The sequence below is a fragment of the Sebastes umbrosus genome, chromosome 16 (assembly GCF_015220745.1).
Source record: "Sebastes umbrosus isolate fSebUmb1 chromosome 16, fSebUmb1.pri, whole genome shotgun sequence".
NCBI lineage: Eukaryota > Metazoa > Chordata > Actinopteri > Perciformes > Sebastidae > Sebastes > Sebastes umbrosus.
In genome coordinates, this window is record NC_051284.1 from 30830647 (window position 1) to 30849939 (window position 19293).

At 45.9% G+C, this 19293-nt stretch overlaps 1 protein-coding gene across 4 annotated transcripts in view; it reads left to right on the forward strand.

Annotated features, from left to right (window-relative positions):
- LOC119504491 (neuronal PAS domain-containing protein 3) overlaps positions 1-19293 on the forward strand; it is a 317816-nt gene that overhangs the window by 2162 nt on the left and 296361 nt on the right. For 2 of the 4 annotated variants that reach the window (XM_037796621.1, XM_037796622.1), the window contains exon 1: positions 10157-10810. In XM_037796621.1, the coding sequence (XP_037652549.1) occupies positions 10755-10810 (56 nt within the window). In that variant the 5' untranslated portion in view covers positions 10157-10754. Of the gene's footprint in view, positions 1-5766; positions 6932-10156; positions 10811-19293 lie in introns of those variants that run through there. The other 2 variants (XM_037796620.1, XM_037796619.1) reach the window with 2 other exon arrangements.

The following is a 19293-nucleotide window of genomic DNA, read 5'->3' on the forward strand; positions in this document are numbered from 1 at the left end:
CATCTGTGCTGAGGCGTCGGGGCGTCCGCGGGCGTTTAGGACTAATATTTCAGCTCCCATTACAGTGGTGGAGCAGAGAGCCGAGGCTCCGGGTTGACCTTTGACCTCAGCCGGGGGAATCGCAGCCTGACCCCATCCATCAACGCGGGGAGAGGGAAAATATGAAGAGGGGGGGACATTATTAGTTAGATTACAGGGGAGAGAGATTCAGCTGTCATCTGGACGGCTGGAAGTGGCTGTCTGTCCTCCTTCTTGTCTGTCTGTCTGTCTGTCTTTCTCTCTGTCTCTCCGTCTCTCTGTCTGTCTGTCCTCCTACCTGTCTGTCCTCCTGTCTGAAGTGACGTGACACCATCAGACACCTTACCTCGCACGGCAGCTGGATTCTCGCGATGTCACGAGATCACACGAGGATCGTGGGATCAATTCTCACACGAATATCCTTCTTGTCAGGCTTCAAGTAATGCGTCTGTGTCCGGTTTGCTAGAACACGGACCTATCGGCGTCCTCTGAGGAGCTACGGACGGGTGGCCTAGGTGTGAGAGGACTCTGGTCCGAGACATTACATCGCTTAACAGCACAAAGCTGTAAGATGTTTTGGGGATTCTTACATGATAACAAAAAGTTAAAGAGAAAAATCACGTCGATCAACAGAAATATAGATTATTAGATAACGAGCAGAAATGTGAGGATTTACTGCTTTTCTCCGTCTTATATAATTGTGTTTTTATGGACATTCAACGTCCCAATTAAACAATTCAACAGAAAAATAAAATGTATATGAGTCCTTTTGAAAAACAATGATAATCAATTTGTTTTGTTTAGTTTGGAGGAAAATCTTTACGACACAAAACAGAAAGGGGACGTTGTTCTTCCAGAGCAAACAGCTTTTAGAGTTGTTGTGTTTTAACAGACGGTTACAGAAGAAGAACATTAATTGTTTATATTTAACTTTATGTAATCAGGTAATTATTTAATCATTAAAAGGAATTATCAAGCGAAACAGGACTGAAGTGTAAACTTGAAGAAAGTGTAAATATAAAAATGAAAGCTGGTGACACTCGTCCGTCTTTTTATTCATCAGTCATCACTTGTTGAACACACAGAGTGTTCGTTCTGTCTGCGGTCTGATCTTCTGAAGACTAAAGTGATGATTTGTCTGTCACCAGCTGTCGTTCACTGAGGACGGAGAGGAGGAAAAAAAACAAATCAAAATGAGGAAACAGAGTCATGTGATCTTTAACGGACTGATGGTCGGCTTAATAGAAAGAGATGACAGGCTGCTGCCTCCAAAACGGATTCACGGAGACATGACGGAGAATTATTGACTGTTGTTGTGTTTCACAGCGAGTCAGAGGAACTGATGACAGCTGATGGCGTGTGTGTGTGTGTGTGTGTGTGTGTGTGTGTGTGTGTGCGTGTGTGTGCGTGTGGATAAGGATACTGAACTTGAACGTGTGTGACGGTGCGTTTCGTTGTTTTGTTGTATTCTCATGAATTTAGGTGACGGCATTAAATCATTTTATAACGTACCCGTAGACCCGAAGAGTTCTGAGATGAATTTAATAACTGAAGACTTTCATTAAAAGAACAAAACTAAATTTGTAACTTTAATACTTGGCTTTTAATCAGAAATTTTTCCTCAAATTTCTGACGTCAAATAGTTTTTTTCATATGGCTCTGCGACGGCGAAAAAAAATAAAACCAACAGTGTGTTCCAATCCACGTACTTCCGTACTTACACTTACTATTTCGAGTGCATAAGTGCGTTCACACTGTGTAGTATGGCAAAATGCAGTGCACTCACAGTACCCGGATGTTGTACTCCAAACGGTCAAATCGTTGAGTGTAGAACGCTGTACACTTTTCACACTCAATTGTCGTCATCTTGGCTACGTAGCGGAAGGGGCGGGACCAGGACCTCTATTCAAACATGTGAAAATGGCGGCAGATGATGCCGGAGCTTTTGCGGTGCTGAACAATGTACCTTATAGATGTCTACGGGCTACGTAGATAACAGAATAAAACAATACGTAAACATACCGGTGCATTTTCAGCCAACAGGAGGACACATCGTAGGCGTAGGCGACGACGTTGGAAACGTAATTTCCACTTTACTTTAATTTTCTGTGTTTTCTTGATCAACGAAGCAGGCAGATATTTTGGCGAGTAAAACCTGAAGGAGGCAGCAGGACACAAAGGATGCCATCTGCCGTACAACCCCGAAGAAGAAGACGATATTTTGGCGGGAAGCAAGCCGCAGTGAAATGTTGCGATTGTCATTACCGGTAGGTGCGGCGCAGAGTATTCGATTTGAGACGACCCTACCCCGTTGAAATTCACGCACTACTGAAGTATGTACAGAGTGCACACAGTGCACTACATTGCAGTGTACTTCCGGAAGTACGTGGATTGGAACACACTGCAAGATGGCAACGCCATAAAACCTAGATGGCGACGGCCAAAATACCGAACTTGAGGCCTCAAAACAGTAGTCCACAAACCGATGGGTGACATCACGATGACTACGTCCACTTCTTATATACAGTCTATGTCCCTGAACGCACCACGACAGAAGGAGAAAATGTTTGTTTGTTTTGCTGCAGGAGCACAGGGTATGTGCGTGCGTGCGTGCGTGCGTGCGTGTTGTCCTGAGGGATAACAGCAGGTTGACTGTCCTGATTCTGTCTGCTGTACTTTACCTGGTCACAGCTCACTAATACAGCCAGAACACACAGCCTGTAATGTAAACACACACACACACACACACACACACACACACACGCATACACACACACACACACTGCGGATGCATATTATGTCAGATGCATTCTGCACACACGAACACACACATCATGAGTTAGTGAGTGATGTGGTCATACTTAGAAAACACACACACACACATACCGCTCAGTCCTAATTCTATAAGGGGGTCCAGCATGTCTCCCCTGGAACCTGCAGTCCAATTCATTTGATTCCATTACAGAGAGAGGGGTGGGGGGTGGGGGGGGGTGGGGGGGGGTAAACTGTACTGTGTGAGAGCGAGGCTGGGTTGCAGCGGTGGTTTTCATTAGGAGCTGCTGGTTAGAGCTGCGATCCAATTTAGACTGCAGGCTGGCAGAGTGGCGAGCTGTGTGTTTTTTATTGCTATTTAATCAGCTCAATTGGGACGTTTTATTAGTGCGATGCTTTGTTTGGGAGGACAGACGAGAACTGTTGGTTATTAGGGGCTCTCACAGCGAGGCTCAGAGTCCCAGCAGGGGTCCGGCAGGGGGGGGGGCCTCCGGCGGGTCCAGAGGAGGATGAAATATTGAAAATGTGTCCTGGGTGGCTCAATAAGGAGGAGGAGAGCAGTAAAACCGCCGGAGTCGGGGGTTCGATTCCCTGCGCTGGAAATGTCAGGATGCAAATGAGAGTTTTAGTTCTGTGTCTCGGAGGCAGAGCTCAGACGGACGAGACAAACCGAATAGAAGGAACAAGATAAATGTCACTGATGTGTTCTCATCCACTGTTTGTAAGAGTTTTTCTCAGGTCAGCTCATTAGCTCACTTTGCTAAAGGCTAAAGTTTTGGCATCAAAGAACGTGTATCGCCAAGAAGTCAAAGTCGATTGTTCGTTCCATCGCAGCGTCAGCGCCCAGCAGCAGAGCTACGCTTACGCCTTGCGGACTGAAAGCAACTAACGCGCACTAAAACGTCCGCCTAAAACGTGCCGTACAAAAGTAAAACAAAATGATTCCTATTCTATCGTCATATTCTACCGAAATGGCCTGTGTTGAACAATAAAATATTTTAAATATAATAAGTGTTTTCAGTCCAAAATGGCGGCAGCGACTTGTCAAAAAACACCACAGTTTTGTCTCTTTGCTTCTATACTCTATGTCAGTTTCAGCTCGTTACACGCAAAGTGCAATTTGTTGTGTAACATTATTAGTAACAGTAACAACATTGGCTTGAACAGTGGTCTCCTGGAGGGGGAAAGCCCTGTGTTTGTTGGACCCGTCCATCCTCCCTATGCAGACTTTCTCTCTCTTTGTACATCAGTTGCTCTAGGCATGTAATAATGACGTGGATGGGTTCACAGTGGAGTTAGTTGAACGCCTGGTGCGTCGGTATCAGACGCCGAGGGGGCAGAAAGGCAGAATTGTGTCTTTGGTTTGTACGTGCAAACATTAAGACGCATCATGTAGACGGCATACATTAAAATACATTTAGATAAAAACACAACACTCAGTAGAAGCTACATTAAAAGGAGCAGCAGGTACTCGATGGTGAGGACGGAGTGAGGATAAATAAATAGAACAAAAACCATGTGTCATTTTTGTCGATTTCTGAATTGTCTTGTGCCACAACAACAATAGGCTTCTACTACTACTACTACTACAACTACTACTACTACTACTACTACTACTACTCCAAAGCGAGTCACAACATTCAACCATGTGGATACAACCCCGAACCAGAGCAAGAATCATGCAAAGAATCATGCAAGTAGGCTTACATCAACTTCATCTAATATTATCCACTTAAAGTGCTATTTACTGCTAATACCACTATCACTAGTTGTACTACTGCTACTACTAGTAGTAATACTACTACTACTACTTCTTAGGACCGTGTATTGGCAAGAATCTAGCGACACCATACAAGTCACAATACAGGGGTTCCGATTTTTAATAAATTTAATTTTGTCATAGTATGAAGAACAAACCAGCACATGCATAAAATCTGAGTTAAAACGTTTACTGTTTTTTGCAATCAGAACAGTGACATGTGCATTTATCACAGTCGCTGTAACATCACAGCTCTACTTGGAGAGGACACACCTCTTTGCAAATGAAATAAAGTATTGACTGTGTAAACTGTTAATTAATTAAAAATAGATAATATGAGAATCTATAAAGTATCACAAAATATAATATTGCCATACTCAATATTTTCGATATTTTCTTACATGATTGAAATCATTCTGATTATTTTGGTGGAGAAAAGGAAAAGAGAGAGAGAGAGAGAGAGAGAGAGGTGGGAGGGAGAGGGAGAGGTGGGAGGAGACAGTGTGGGTGTGAGTGAATGTGACTTTATTCTGGAGTCTGATCACACACGGAGCTCCAGTGAGCAGAGAGAGGAGCTCTGAGCTCTGAGATCAGATGAAACACTTTACGCACACACATGATGAAGGAAACACACACTCCTCTCTCACACACTAAACCTCTCACTGGAGCTCTGTGCGTCTTTATGTTTTTGGCACAAAATCCTCCTAAATCTTCTAGGTGGTTTGTTTGGTGCGTTACGCGCAGAACAATCCTGCAAAGTCAGTCCGAGAGTTCTCCTCTTCCTTCTGGAAACCTGTTCCTGACACAAAGCTGACAAACTGAGACGAGTTTGGTTTCAAGTGTGTTGAGTTTTAAACTCTCTTTGCAGGTGGACGTTTTGGGGTTTTTATTATTTAACCTGTTAGGTCCGTTTGAAGACTGTAATGATGTGAAACACGCTGCAGAGCAGAAACATACAAGGAATAAAAAAAGGGACATTTTCCTATAAAACTATAAAACTGGTTCTTTATTATCTTTATTATCCCTTAGAAATAAAAGTCCAGTTTACAGCTGCTGAGATATTCAGAACAATAAAGAGAGTAAATGTCCTCCATCTGAACAAACAGCACTATCACTCAATCTCTCTCTCTCTGTCTCTCTCTCTCTCTCTCCCTCTCTCTTATTTCTCTCTCTCTCTTTCTGCAGCGCACACACATATAATCATGCACGCGCGCACGCACACGCAGGCGCTCCGACATACCGACACACAGTTTGCTGCTGAAGCTGCTGGATCACATCTCTCTGTCTCTCTGTGTCTCTCTGTGTCTCTCTGTGTCTCACACACACCAATGTCATTGCTGAGCTCGTGCTGCTGAGAGCCGCGCGCTCACTGACTGACTGACCGACTGATTGACTGACTGACTGCTCTCTTTCAGGTCCGCTGTTCACACACACACACACCCACGGACCGGCACAGACACCCGGAGGAGAGCCGGTGGACCGGATGCCTTCCTCGGATGGAGAGCCGGTGAGAGCGGAGAGTCCGGAGCTCCTGCACCGGGAGACAACAACCAACACTCTGTCTCTATAACCGGTGAGATTATCACCTCCTAGATCCATTGATCACATTGATCCATTGATCCATTGATCACACTGACTGTTGGAGAGAAGGAGCGCACCGGAGACACCGGGACCATGATCCGGAGCTGCTGCACCGGGGTCATCTGTGCACGATAGAAGAAAGAAGAAGAAATAATAAAGGAAAAGCTCTCTGATCTTTTCTGCTCGTGCAAAATCCACTCACTAATCCCGTGCATGTATTGATCCATTGATTGGTTTTGTTTTGCGCACTGGACTGGACTCACCGGGACCATGATCCGGAGCTGCTGCACGGGTTAGGGTTCTCTGTGCAGGATAGAAGAAAGAAGAAGAAGAAGAAATAATAAAGGGAAAGCTGATCGTTTCTGCTCGTGCATTATCCACTCACTTCATCTATCGATCCATTGATTGGTTTGTTTTGCGCACTGGACTGGACTCACCTCAACGGGACCATGATGATCCGGATCTGCCTGAGAGTTCTTCAGTCCGAAGGTTAGAATAATAGAATAAAACCAACAAAGAGAAGATCTTCTATTGCTGAAGTGATCCCAGTAACTGACTGGTCTGTGTCTGGAGGAAGAGGAGGAGGAAGGTTGGAGAACTAGACCCGGAGAGCGCATCGGACACCATGATCAGGATCTTCCCGGATTTCAGCGTCCAGGTGACGGCGTCGGGACCCGGAGGACCGGGGGTCGGAGGCGGGATGGTGTCGGGACCCCCGGGTGGTCGGGTACCGGTCCAGGTCCCCGGAGCCACCAACGGGACCCCGCAGGGCGTGCAGGGGATCAGCGCCTACCAGCAGAGGTATGTGGACAAAAAAAGAGTTTCATGCAAAATGTAGAAAAGTGCAAACTGAAGTTCCTCTAATAAGATGTTTAAAATGCACCAAACAGCTTCTGCATGGGACACTTTAATGTGCAGACACAGTTGGGCATCTCTAACTCAGTGGACACTCTTTGGGCTGATATTTTTTTTTAAATCTTTTTTTTTATCATGAAGCAATCATATGGTATTTAAAATCAAAGCTTTATATAAATCATCCATCATAACCTCTGACTGCATCATTCTGGAGAATTTATCGTTATCAGTGTCACGCAAATGCCTCTTTCCTCAGTTATTTGCTTTTTTTCTCTAATAAACCTGAAAGGTAAAAGGAGAATCTGGTGACGTTGATGCCACACAAGAGGATTAAATTCAATATGCACAGTTTGTTTTGTGTTTCAACTTGGGTAAAGACGTATATATATATAATTATCTATATATATCTATATCTATATAGATATAGATATATATATGTATATAAATAGAGGTGTGTGTATTCAGTGAAGACTGAGGTTGAAATGGAGGAATCCGGTTGCGGTGATTGAGTGGAAATAGAGGAGTGAAGTTCAGTTATTTGCTTTTTTTCTCTAATAAACCTGAAAGGTAAAAGGAGAATCTGGTGACGTTGATGCCACACAAGAGGATTTAATTCATATCCACAGTTTGTTTTGTGTTTCAAGTTGTGTAAAGACGTATATACAGTATATATAAAGGTGTGTGTATTCAGTGAAGACAGAGGTTGAAATGGAGGAATCCGGCTGCGTTGATTTGAGTGGAAATAGAGGAGTGAAGTTCAGGTAATTCAGTGGAAAAAAGCTGGGATGAGGTTCTGCTAATTCAGTGGAAACACGGGAGGTAATTTATGGGAAATAGAGAAGTGAAAAAGGAGGAAGGTGTTGAGTGTTTTCCCAGCCGGTCAGTCCTGAGAGCTGCGGCTGCTTCATGTCCAACCTGTTTTCATGGGGACAGTTCTCTCCATCCGTCCGTCCTCCTGTTATTTTTCTTATTTCCATCTCCAATCTGAATCTAAATGATTGCCTCCCGTCCGGCCTGCTCAGTAGGGTTGTTTTTTCTAATCATCTGGAGCCGTGGGGGGGCCCCTGAACACACACCCCACACACACTCTCTCTTGCCTTATTACCCGTAAAAAGTCTCCGTATTATGGAGTGTAGCTAAAGTCTAAAAGCTGTGGGGAGCAAATACGACATAAATCCGAGCCGGGCCTCTCCGAGAGCGTCTCGGCCCTCTAAAGCAACAAATAGGAGCAGAATAAGGGCCCATTGTTATTTAAAGCAGGGCTTCTGTAGACCCCCGGACCTCCATATGGAAGGGGGGGATTCTGGGTATGTTTGTGTCCATATGTGTGAGGATTAGAGTCGTGGTTTGACACCTTCTCTGATACATGCAGGAATTTAACCATGTCGTCATCTGACAGCTGGGGGCCCCGTCACAACTCCTCCAGGACCCTCTGAGGGCCCCAGACCACAGTTTGACAATGAGCTCTTTTAAAAGGTGAACTTCACCAAGACAGGTTTGATTATTTGTGACTGGATTTCAAACGGCCGCAGAGTCTCAGGACCTTATTTTAAATATTCTCCTGCGTCTTCATCGTCTTCATCATCGGCCCGCTGCCCCTCTTCATCCCCCTCTCTCTCTCTCTCTCTCTCTCTCTCTCTCTCTATACATAATGTTTCCCCCAACAAACAGCTGGGAGCTAATATGTTTATACATTACGCTCCATTATCCACGTCGCCTCCGTTTGACTGCTCTCAGTAAGCAGAGCTGAGACGGAGAGAGAGACGGAGAGAGAGACGGAGAGAGAGAGACGGAGCAGCCGAACCTCATCCGGAGCCGGAGACGCCGGACGAGGTTAGAGAAATCAAACCAGACGGGAGCAGGTGACGCCTCGGTCCACAAAACGGGAGCAAAAACGGCTTCGGTGTGTTCATAAAAACCCAAAACATCTTCACATTTCATTTGTGTTTATCCCCCAAAAATGCACCTAATCAGACAAAATCCAGCGTTTGAGTGAATGAGTGACATCAGAGCAGCTGAGGGCTCCAGGGGTCAAACATGTGACCTCTCAGGTTTTAGAAGCTGCTCTTTGCTTTTGAATATTACCGAGAATTTCCTCACACTGACGGACGAATCGGCAACCAGCGATGCAGCAAAAACAAACCTCAGTTTATTTAAAGCTCACTTTTGATTTGAACATTTGTATTTTTTTATTTCACTGCATCTGCTGTCAAACATATAACGAGGTAGAATCCCACACCGACGCCTCTCCTGAACACACAAACACACGTGTGTCGTCGACCGGCGGGCGCTCGGCTCGGCTCGTGACGACGGCAGACACCGGAGGTCACGGTTCCCCTCTTCTCCAGCCCTTTATTTTCCACCACAGCACCGCCTGTAACCCCGTGTTTGTGTGGAGAATACCCAGCATGCCTTTGACCTTGACAGGTCATTGGTATATAGAGAGAGAGGGGAGGCTTTTCAGCTTCCAGGGCTGCAGCCTGGGGGTTAATCACACAGCACACCGATTAGGTTACAATGAATTATACATTCAAATAAAAAAAGGAATTTAAATGAATGAAAAAAAAGATAGAGAAGAAGAAGAAGCAGGTTTCTGTTGGAGGATAATGAGCCATCACTGACGTGCACTCATCAAAGCCTGCTGCAGGAAAATCTCTGTTAGTGGATGGAAATATAGAAAAAGTGAGCAGATAATTTAGATGTTTTACACATCATATGTTCACATTCAGAGGCTCATATTCATGCACATGCAAACACCAAAACATGACTCTAATATGCTCAAAAATAATGCACAAAAAGTTGGATTATTTCTGGGGGGGATTTTGAAGTGAGACATTTTCTGTGATGTGTTTATTATGACAGTTGAGGAGGAGGAGGAGGAGGAGGAGGAAGAGGAGGGTGTGTGTGGAGGTGATCTGATTTACATCCAAATAAATCACCCATCACCACCTTCGTGCACGCTGGGTGGTGTTTTTTTGTGTGTTAAAATATTGCAATAGTGCAACCTGTGATACAGGAAGAGAGGGAGAGAATTAAATAAAAAATAAAACACACACACGCACGCACGCACGCGCACACAAACTGCAACTGAGTGGCGTTGTTGCGCCGGGGCTGGAGGAGAAAATACCGGAGATGTGTGGTGTCCTTTTTTTTTTTTTTCTCCTGTTCTGTCAGCAGCCACACAGAGGAGGAAAGAAAAAATGCTCCGACAAACGCGGAGCCTCTGTGACCGCCCAGCGACGCTCCTCCGCGGGCATCTCACCGCGGATATAGACGCTGCAGCTGCAGCGGACGCGACAATGTAACGATCTGACGCCTGTTTGGATTCTTTTTTGGAACGCATGAAGGGAATTCTTCTGTAGTGCCAAAAAAACCCGAAGCTGTGTGCGTGAGAGACACAGACAGAGAGAGAGAGACAGAGACAGCGGGATCTGACAGGCATCCAGCCCGGGTTCCCCTCACTCCACCCGGCATGCCTCTGCAGCTGCAGCCCGGTACCTGCCTCCACCTCCACCGCCCGGTGCTTCACCGCTCCTGAGCGGCGGAGGAGAGAGACCAAGCACGAGACGCACGCACTGCACGCACGCACGCTCAAATACACAATCTCACACATGCACACGGACCATGGCTTTGTCTTAACACGCCGACCATGACGCATTGCTGTCAGGGCGCAGCGCACGGCCGCTCAGGAGCGTGCACATAGAGCCAGAGAGCAACCGGAGGAGAGAAGAGAAAGTAAAGAGAGAAATCACAGAATTGTTGCAGGAAGATGGCGCCCACCAAGCAGCCGAGCATCCAGCAGCAGGACCCGACGCGGAGAGAACGGTAACGGGGCTCCATCCACACTACTCCTCCTCCTCCTCCTCCTCCTCCTCCTCTTCCTCACTGCATGTTTACAGCTGCACACAGGACGCACCGACCGGCGGCTCCACAGGCGTCGCTTTGCGTCTTTTTCTTTTTTTTATTGTGAGCCTGAAGGTGTCAGGAGGACACCCTCTTCCAGAGGAGAGTCGAGGCTTGTGCGTGCGTGTGCTTGCGTGTGTGTGTGTGCATGTGGCTGGGTAACAGGTCGGTTGGCTGACAGACTGTTGAGGGTGGGGGGGGGGGGACACAACAGAGGACTGTCTTCTTGTCTTTGCTTGTCTTTTGCTTTGCTGCTGTCTCTCCTCACCTTTCCTCTAATGCCCATGTGTGTCCACCTGAACGTGCACGTGCGCGCGTGCAGGTGTGGAGCCATGCAGTGTGTTGACGCTCAGAGCGAGCAGCGAGGTGTGTGTGTGTGTGTGAGCATCGAGGAAAACATGTGCATCCATCGATGACAGAAGCTCAATGTGTGTGTGTGTGTGTGTGTGTGTGTGTGTGTGTGTGTGAGGTTCAGAGGAATGAACAGGGAGTTTTATTGTGGAGGGGTGTGTGTGCACGGGTGCTTCCTCACCTGGGCAGGTCACACTGAGCGCACCAGGTCGTGACCTTTAAAGCTGCCTCTGATTATTAAGGTTAAGGATTTATGAATGTAGTTTTTATATGGAGACATGATGTTTCTGCTCACATCTGATCAACTGGTGGATTCACATCCAGCAGGTTTCCCTGAGACATAGAGCTCATCTGATCTCTTCTAATCGCTCCTGTTCAGTCAGCGTGAGGCCTTTTACTGTCGGAAACATTTAAATCCATCCCTTTAGTTTTACACCTGGTGTTTATGTAGAGGACGTAATCATGGGCGACTCCATATAGGAGCCAGACACACTGACTTTGTGATGGTTTTACGTCTGTTGTTGTTTTGCTTCTTCTTGTAGTCGCTTTATGTCACCTTGTGGTGATTTTTAGGGCGACTAATCAGTCGTTTTGGTTTCATTCGACTCAGATTTCTTTTATGAGCACCTGTTGTTTATAGAACATAATCATGGGCAGATTATGAGATAACAGACCCGTCGGCACAGACATGCAGAAGGCTCCACAGGAGCCAAACACAGACTTTGTGATGATTTCACCTGTTTTGTTGTGGTTGTTTAGAGTCTTCTTGTAGTCGGTTTATGTCTCTTTGTGGTCATTCCTAAGGCTGTCCTCTCTTAGTCGACTAATGTGTCATTTTGGTCTCAGTTGACAAAGATGTCTTTAGTCAATTAGATATATATTTTATGCTTTTTGCTGCTGAAACTTCTGAGCATGATGTTTTCCTCACCTTAGAGCTCATCTATTCTCTTCCAATCTGTCCTGTTCAGTCAGCGTGGGGCCTTTTACTGTCGGAAACATTTCAAACAATCACTCTAGTTTTACACCTGTTGTTTTGAAAATGATCTATTCTAGTAGTAGAGGACGAGGACGGATTATGAGACAACGGACCCATCGGCACAGACATGCAAAAGGCCCCACATAGAAGCCAGACACACAGACTTTGTGATGGTTTTTCCTGTTTTTGTGGTTGATTTGCGTCTCTTTGTGGTCATTTTTCGGGCTGTCCCCCCTTAGTCCACTAATCAGTTGTTTTGGTTTCAGTGGACTCAGATTTATTTAGTCGATTAGTTGTTTATTTTATGGTTTTTTTTCATGCTGAATGACTTATTCCTAAGAAACCTGTGAGCACATCTCTGGTAAACCTCAGATTTAAAGTGATGCTTTACAGATCTGTGGAATCATGTATGTATTCTCTCTCAGCGCCATAAACTCTTGCAGTGTCTTGGTCGGGTGACCGGCAAGACTACACGTATGACCACGACCGATCACGGCACGTCGTATTCCACGATCATGCACGAGTTCAGACGTCATCGGGGAGGCGGTTGAATGTGTGTGATGCTGGCGGTCTCGTGTTGCGAAAAGAAAAAGAAAATAAAGAAAAAAGGGGAGAGCACCTGATTGGTCAACGCAAAGGAACACGTCGTTAGAGATGTCACACTAGGCGTGTCAAGACGAGGCTAGACTTTTCCTCGGGGTGTCATGAAGCGTCCCAGACGTGGCGTTGGTTGTTGTGTACTATGACACACCACACGAGATGAGATCGATTTTCGCAGACGACACTCATTTATCGTTCCCGATTCCCTACGACAGCCGTGTCGGGCTATAATCGGGCTGATATCATGGAGTCTGAACCGGGCATCAGTGTTAGTCGACTAAGAATTTCTTTGGTCGAGGACAACCTCAGTAATTTATCATCTCTTGCTGGTCGGTACGTGTCTCTTCAGGGGACATTTTGCAGGCGTTCAGTAATCCATCATGGACATACTGGACATCATTTCCTGGATAGGTAGTAGCAGTAATCCATAGTTTTCACCTGTTGATTTAGACATGACACATCACATAACTTTGATTCTATTCTTTTCTATTGGGTTTTATTCAAACCAGGTGACGTATTGCACGTTCTTCTCCTGTAGTCATATACATTAGTCTCTTCTATGTGACATATCACACATCATGTTCATTATTCACCTGTTGACTTAGGATTGACAAGTGCAATCAGATGATTTGATTCTTTTCTATTCTGATCTTCTATTCATGCGGTAAATGGTTTATTCTTTATTATTCTATTCTGGCAGACTCTTCTGGTCAGGAGTACGTATATTTATTACCTGTTGATTTAGAGACAAACAAACGCATAACTTTGATTCTATTCTATGTTTTAGTCGGCGTTTGTCAATTGTTTAGGTGTAAACAAGTGTTTCTAGTGCGTTTCTGCATCTATTCTATTCTATTTTATTCTATTGTGGAAGACTTTTCTGGAGGAGTACATCTATATTTATTACCTGTTGATTTAGAGATGACAAACAAGCTCATAACTTTGATATTGTAGTCGGCGTTTGGTAGTCGTCTTGGTGTAAACAAGGGCTTCTGCATCTATTTTATTCTACTGTTGCAGCCTTTTCTGGTCAGGAGTACATATATTTATTACCTGTTGATTTATAGACAAACAAACTCATAACTTTGATTCTATTCTATGTTTTAGTCGGCGTTTGTCAATTGTTTAGGTGTAAACAAGTGTTTCTAGTGCGTTTCTGCATCTATTCTATTCTATTTGATTCTATTGTGGCAGATGTTTCTGGTCAGGAGTACGTATATTTGTTACCTGTTGATTTAGAGATGACAGACAAACACATAACTTTGATATTGTAGTCGGCGTTTGGTCGTCGACTGGGTGTAAACAAGTGTTTCTAGTGGGTTTCTGCATCTATTCTGCTCTATTTGGGACATCATTTTTTCTTATATTCTATTAATTTCTATTCATACTAGAGGACATATGGTGGAATAATCTTCTCCACGGGAATGTGACTTCTGCGGCGGTTGATTCAGGAATGACGACATGTGATAGTGATTCTATTGTTGTTGTAGTGTATTTTAATGACACCGTTCTGCCTTTAATCGTAATGAGAAGAGTTGAGAGTTGCTTCTGTGTGTTCAGAGCGTGAAGTGATTTGACGTGAACAGGTGATGTTATTCGTGTGGATGGAGGGCTGATGACATGCCTCCGTGTCACCTCTACTCCAACATCTGTTGTTATGACGGAAAAAGCTGCAGAGATAATTTAGTTCCAGCTCGCTGAGGTCGTCTCCCCCTCGCTCGACCGGCCCTTGCTGGCTCGCCGCCGCCGCCGCCTCGCCACCGTCCTGTTTTAACAACACAACACCTGCTCTGACGGAGAAACGTTTGGCAAATATTGTGGAAACTTGTTGGGTTTTTTTTATATGCTGCATCGTTGCCACCGTGTTTCTGCAGTCCTGTTTGGAAGGAGTCAGGTGTGTTTGTGCCTGTAAATAGTGAGACCAACCCATCAGACAGCAGCTTTTGCAGCGTCTTTCACACTGCAGCTCACAGTCTTCAGACTCAAATCTGATGAAGTCTCACTGTTTCATTTCCCATCTGCAACCAAAACACACGACTGAAGACGACATGTTGGCATCTGAATGCTCACATTTGAGTTTTTTTGCAGTCTGAGCAGCGTGTACATGAAGTAGAAGACATAAAAAGATAGAATAAAACACATACTGTCGACCAGTACGACATACAGCAGCGTCTGACTCCAACCGAAGGTATCAGGTGAGAGCCGAGCAGCAGATTAACAGCCGGCTATTTGCATATATGTGCTGTTAAAAGAGCAGAGAGCAGGCGGAGGGTCAGAGGTCAAATGTATAGAGCTGAAATTACACTTCACGGCTGTCCAGCCTTCACTTCCCACTGATTCTCCTACAAAGAGGCTTTTATCCTTTTTAATTTGTCCTGAGCTTGAGGAGGCAGGAAGCTGCGACCTGACGGGAGGAAGTGGAATTCATGAGACGTTGTTATCTGATGGTACCTCGGCCCTTTTGCTGCTCACCTGCTGGAGGTGAAACGCTTCTCAGCGACAGTCTGGTGATTTCACAGCTCAGACAGACGACGAAGGTCAGTTTCTGTCTCTCATGTTGGATTCATGCACACAGCGATGTAGACGGTGCTGTTAGAACAGAAGGTTGGAGAAGAAAATGTATTTCTCAGCAGCAGCCTATCAAATCTCAGGTGTGTCCTTGAATGCACCACGAAGAAGAGACTCTCCTGCTTGTAACTGCGCCGCGTGCCGATGCCCCAACGTTGAAGAAAAAAGGTGATTAAATCTTTTATTGTGATGAACGATCTCTCTGCAGCAGCTTTCTTGTCTCTGCAAGCTGCTTTTCATAGAAAATGAACAGAAAGCGACGGCTGCCTGGAAGGAAGGAAATCAATCTCAAACCTGATGGTTTGTTTAGGCAATAAAGTGTACAAATTTGTAGGTAATCCATCTATTAATTTCTCCCCTCATCCATTCATCTTCTCCCCCCTCCAACGCTCCGTTCTCCCAACCGTTTACACCCTGCCTACCTCCATCCATCCATCCATCTCTCCCATCTGCTCCCCTCCCCCTCCATCCAGCAGCTAAAGGCTGTCAGGCAGCAACAGCGTTTTGGCTGAGCTGCTGTTTGTGGATCTATTTCTGGGGGCATTTCAGCGGCGATAGGCATCTGGAGGAGACCAAATTAATTTCCAGGTAGAGAGAGAGAGAGAGAGAGAGAGAGAGAGAGAGAAAGAGAGAGAGAGAGAGGGAGAGGGGGTAGAAGGAAGAGGAGGAGGAGGACAGACTTCATAGCTGACTGCACAAGTGCTCCCACTATCAGTACACTACAGCGGCTCTGGAGAGGAAGATGATGGAGAGATGATGGAGAGAGGAGGACCGGACGAGAGAGCCAGACAGAGACTGAGCAACGGTGAGGGAGGGAAGATCAGACGAGGAGACATTAAAAACAGAAGGGAGGATGAATCATATGATAGAAGGCTGGTGGAGTCGAAGGGAGGAGTGATAGAAAGGGAATAAAAAAAGGAAAGATTTAGATATTTTGTGTGAATAACAGTTTATATATCAGTTGTTTCAGCAAGCGTCACAAAATTACACGTGTTTACGTTCAAGTGACGGCGCCCTCTAGTGGTCGCTGTTATACAGCGACGAAAGACAGTGAGAGATGGTGTAGACGGTGAGAGACGGTGAGAGATGGCGTAGAGACGGTGAGAGATGGTGAGAGATGGCGTAGAGACGGTGAGAGATGGTGTAGAGACGGTTAGAGGTGGTGTAGAGACGGTGAGAGACGGTGAGAGATGGTGTAGAGACGGTTAGAGATGGCGTAGAGACGGTGAGAGACGGTGAGAGACGGTGAGAGATGGTGAGAGATGGTGAGAGATGGCGTAGAGACGGTGAGAGAAGGTGAGAGACGGTGAGAGATGGTGAGAGATGGCGTAGAGACGATGAGAGCCGGTTAGAGATGGTGTAGAGACGGTGAGAGACGGTGAGAGATGGTGAGAGATGGCGTAGAGACGGTGAGAGACGGTGAGAGACGGTTAGAGATGGTGTAGAGACGGTGAGAGACGGTGAGAGATGGTGAGAGATGGTGAGAGATGGCGTAGAGACGGTGAGAGACGGTGAGAGACGGTGAGAGATGGCGTAGAGACGGTGAGAGACGGTGAGAGACGGTGAGAGACGGTGAGAGATGGTGAGAGATGGCGTAGAGACGGTTAGGGACGGTTAGAGACGGTAGTGTAGAGACGGTTAGGGACGGTTAGAGACGGTGGTGTAGAGGTGGTGTAGAGATGGTTAGGGACGGTTAGAGACCTTGGTGTAGAGATGGTGTAGAGACGGTGAGAGACGGTGAGAGACGGTGAGAGATGGTGTAGAGACGTGAGAGTTGGTGTAGAGACTGTGAGAGACGGTGAGAGACGGTGTAGAGACGGTGAAAGACGGCGTAGAGACAGTGAGAGACGGTGAGAGACGGTGTAGAGACGGCGTAGAAACGGTGAGAGACAGTGAAAGACGGCGTAGGGACGGTGAGAGATAGTGTAGAGACGTGAGAGACGGTGAGAGACAGTGTAGAGACGGTGAAAGATGGTGAGAGACGGTGAAAGATGGCGTAGAGACGGTGAGAGACGGTGAGAGACGATGAGAGACGGTGAGAGATGGTGTAGAGACGTGAGAGACTGTGTAGAGACGGTGTAGAGACGGTGTAGAGACGGTGAGAGACGGTGAGAGACGGTGAAAGACGGCGTAGAGACGGCATAGAGACGGTGAGAAATGGTGAGAGACGCTAGAATCACTCCTCCACATGATTGGCTCTCGACTGTTGAATCAAACTCACCCGCTGGCTGGATAAGAGCCTCTTAAAGCCAGCAGGAGTGCTTGGTTCGCCGTCCCAGAGGAGGCAGGCGGGTGGGAACACCTGCCTGATCGCCCAAAGCCTGCACCTGCATGTTTGTGTGTGTGTGTTTGTAATATTCATAGAGTTTAAGGCCGGTTGCATTTTTAAACCAGAGTGCATTTAAAAAAACTGCTTTGGGAATGTGTTTTGATAATAATAATTCAGTAATATTCACTTTAAGATAGATACCGTCAGATCCGACACACTGCTCCTTTAAGCCCCCTTACCTTAACTAAGTGGTTGTCTTGCCTGAAGTTAGTGGACGTTTGCTTGGCGTACAAACGACACGTGAAAAGACTAAAATGCGTCTTCCTGACACGCAGCATGTCGGTGTGATGTTGTCGTATTTATAAACTTTCTGTGAGACCGGGTTGGACTTTTAATTTAAAGGATTTGTTTGTACACAAAGTACAAAAAGTTTCAAGTGAACTTATACTAAATTGATGACATTATCTGACATTCATGTGTTTTGTGTGTTGAACGCAGACACCTGACTTTGTCTCATGTTATAAATGTGTCCTCTGAGACGGAGAGAAAGAGGACGGAGAGAGTAAAGCTGTGAGAGAGAGAGAGGAGGAGGCCTGTGGTGGTGGTGGAGGTGGTGTTGGCCAACTTTCAGAAACAACAGAGAAACCACAAAGTTGGCTTTGTCTCCAAACACCCTCCCTCCCGTCCCCTGTCCCCCCACCGTCCCCCGTCCTCCCCAGGGGCAAAATAACACAATAAAATGTCCCATTACTTCGCTCTGATGAGCGAGGGACACAGAAACCGAGAGAGAGAGAGAGAGAGAGAGAGAGAGAGGCTGCTCTGAGGTTTTGGCAGCTGCTCGGTGGTTTGGTGGTTTGTGTGGAGTGTCTGAGCTCGGCCAGATCTCCTGACGTGTTGTTAGGAAACAGCTCCAGACGCTTAAACAGCTCAGAGGAGTCCTGACGCTTCAAGTTTTGTTTCAAACGCTGAGTTTTGGTCTGTGATTTCACCAGATTGGTTTTGTCCAGACGTGCGTGTAAACACGGTTATCAGACTGAGGAGGAGAGAAAAAATGTGTCTGAGTGAAAATTGCTTTCCCTTTTTCAAACTAAATTTACATTTTTGTCTTTTGGGGGAAGGAAATGCATAGAAAATGTCTGCGGCCGGCAAATCGAGCCTCGGCGTGTTTCGCCGTTACCAAATAACAATGTGTAAATTTCCTGCACGCCGCTCTGACACACACACACACACACACACACACACACACACACACACTCACTCTCTTGGTTTTGTCCCAGATGGAGAAAATGTATGAAAATGTAAATGATGCTGCAGACGGCTGGAGCGTTTGTCAGGAGGCTGGAACGGAGCGCAAACATGTTGTTAGGAACGTTTTCTTCATTTTACATAAACAAACCTGTTGTGTTCCAACTTATAGACGTGATTTCTGAATGATTCATTTTGGTCTGTTTGTTGGTCTGTTTATGTGACGAACATTCTGGTTCAAACTAGTAGAAGACTGTCAGGGCCAACTGTTAGACTGAGGAAGATGTATGAAAGCAGTTTTGGTCAAACTCAGAGGTAACCAGAATGTTTAATATTCGTTAAGTCTTTTAAAAACGTGTGTAGAGAAATGGATTTGGGTTTCTAATTCTTTGTGTT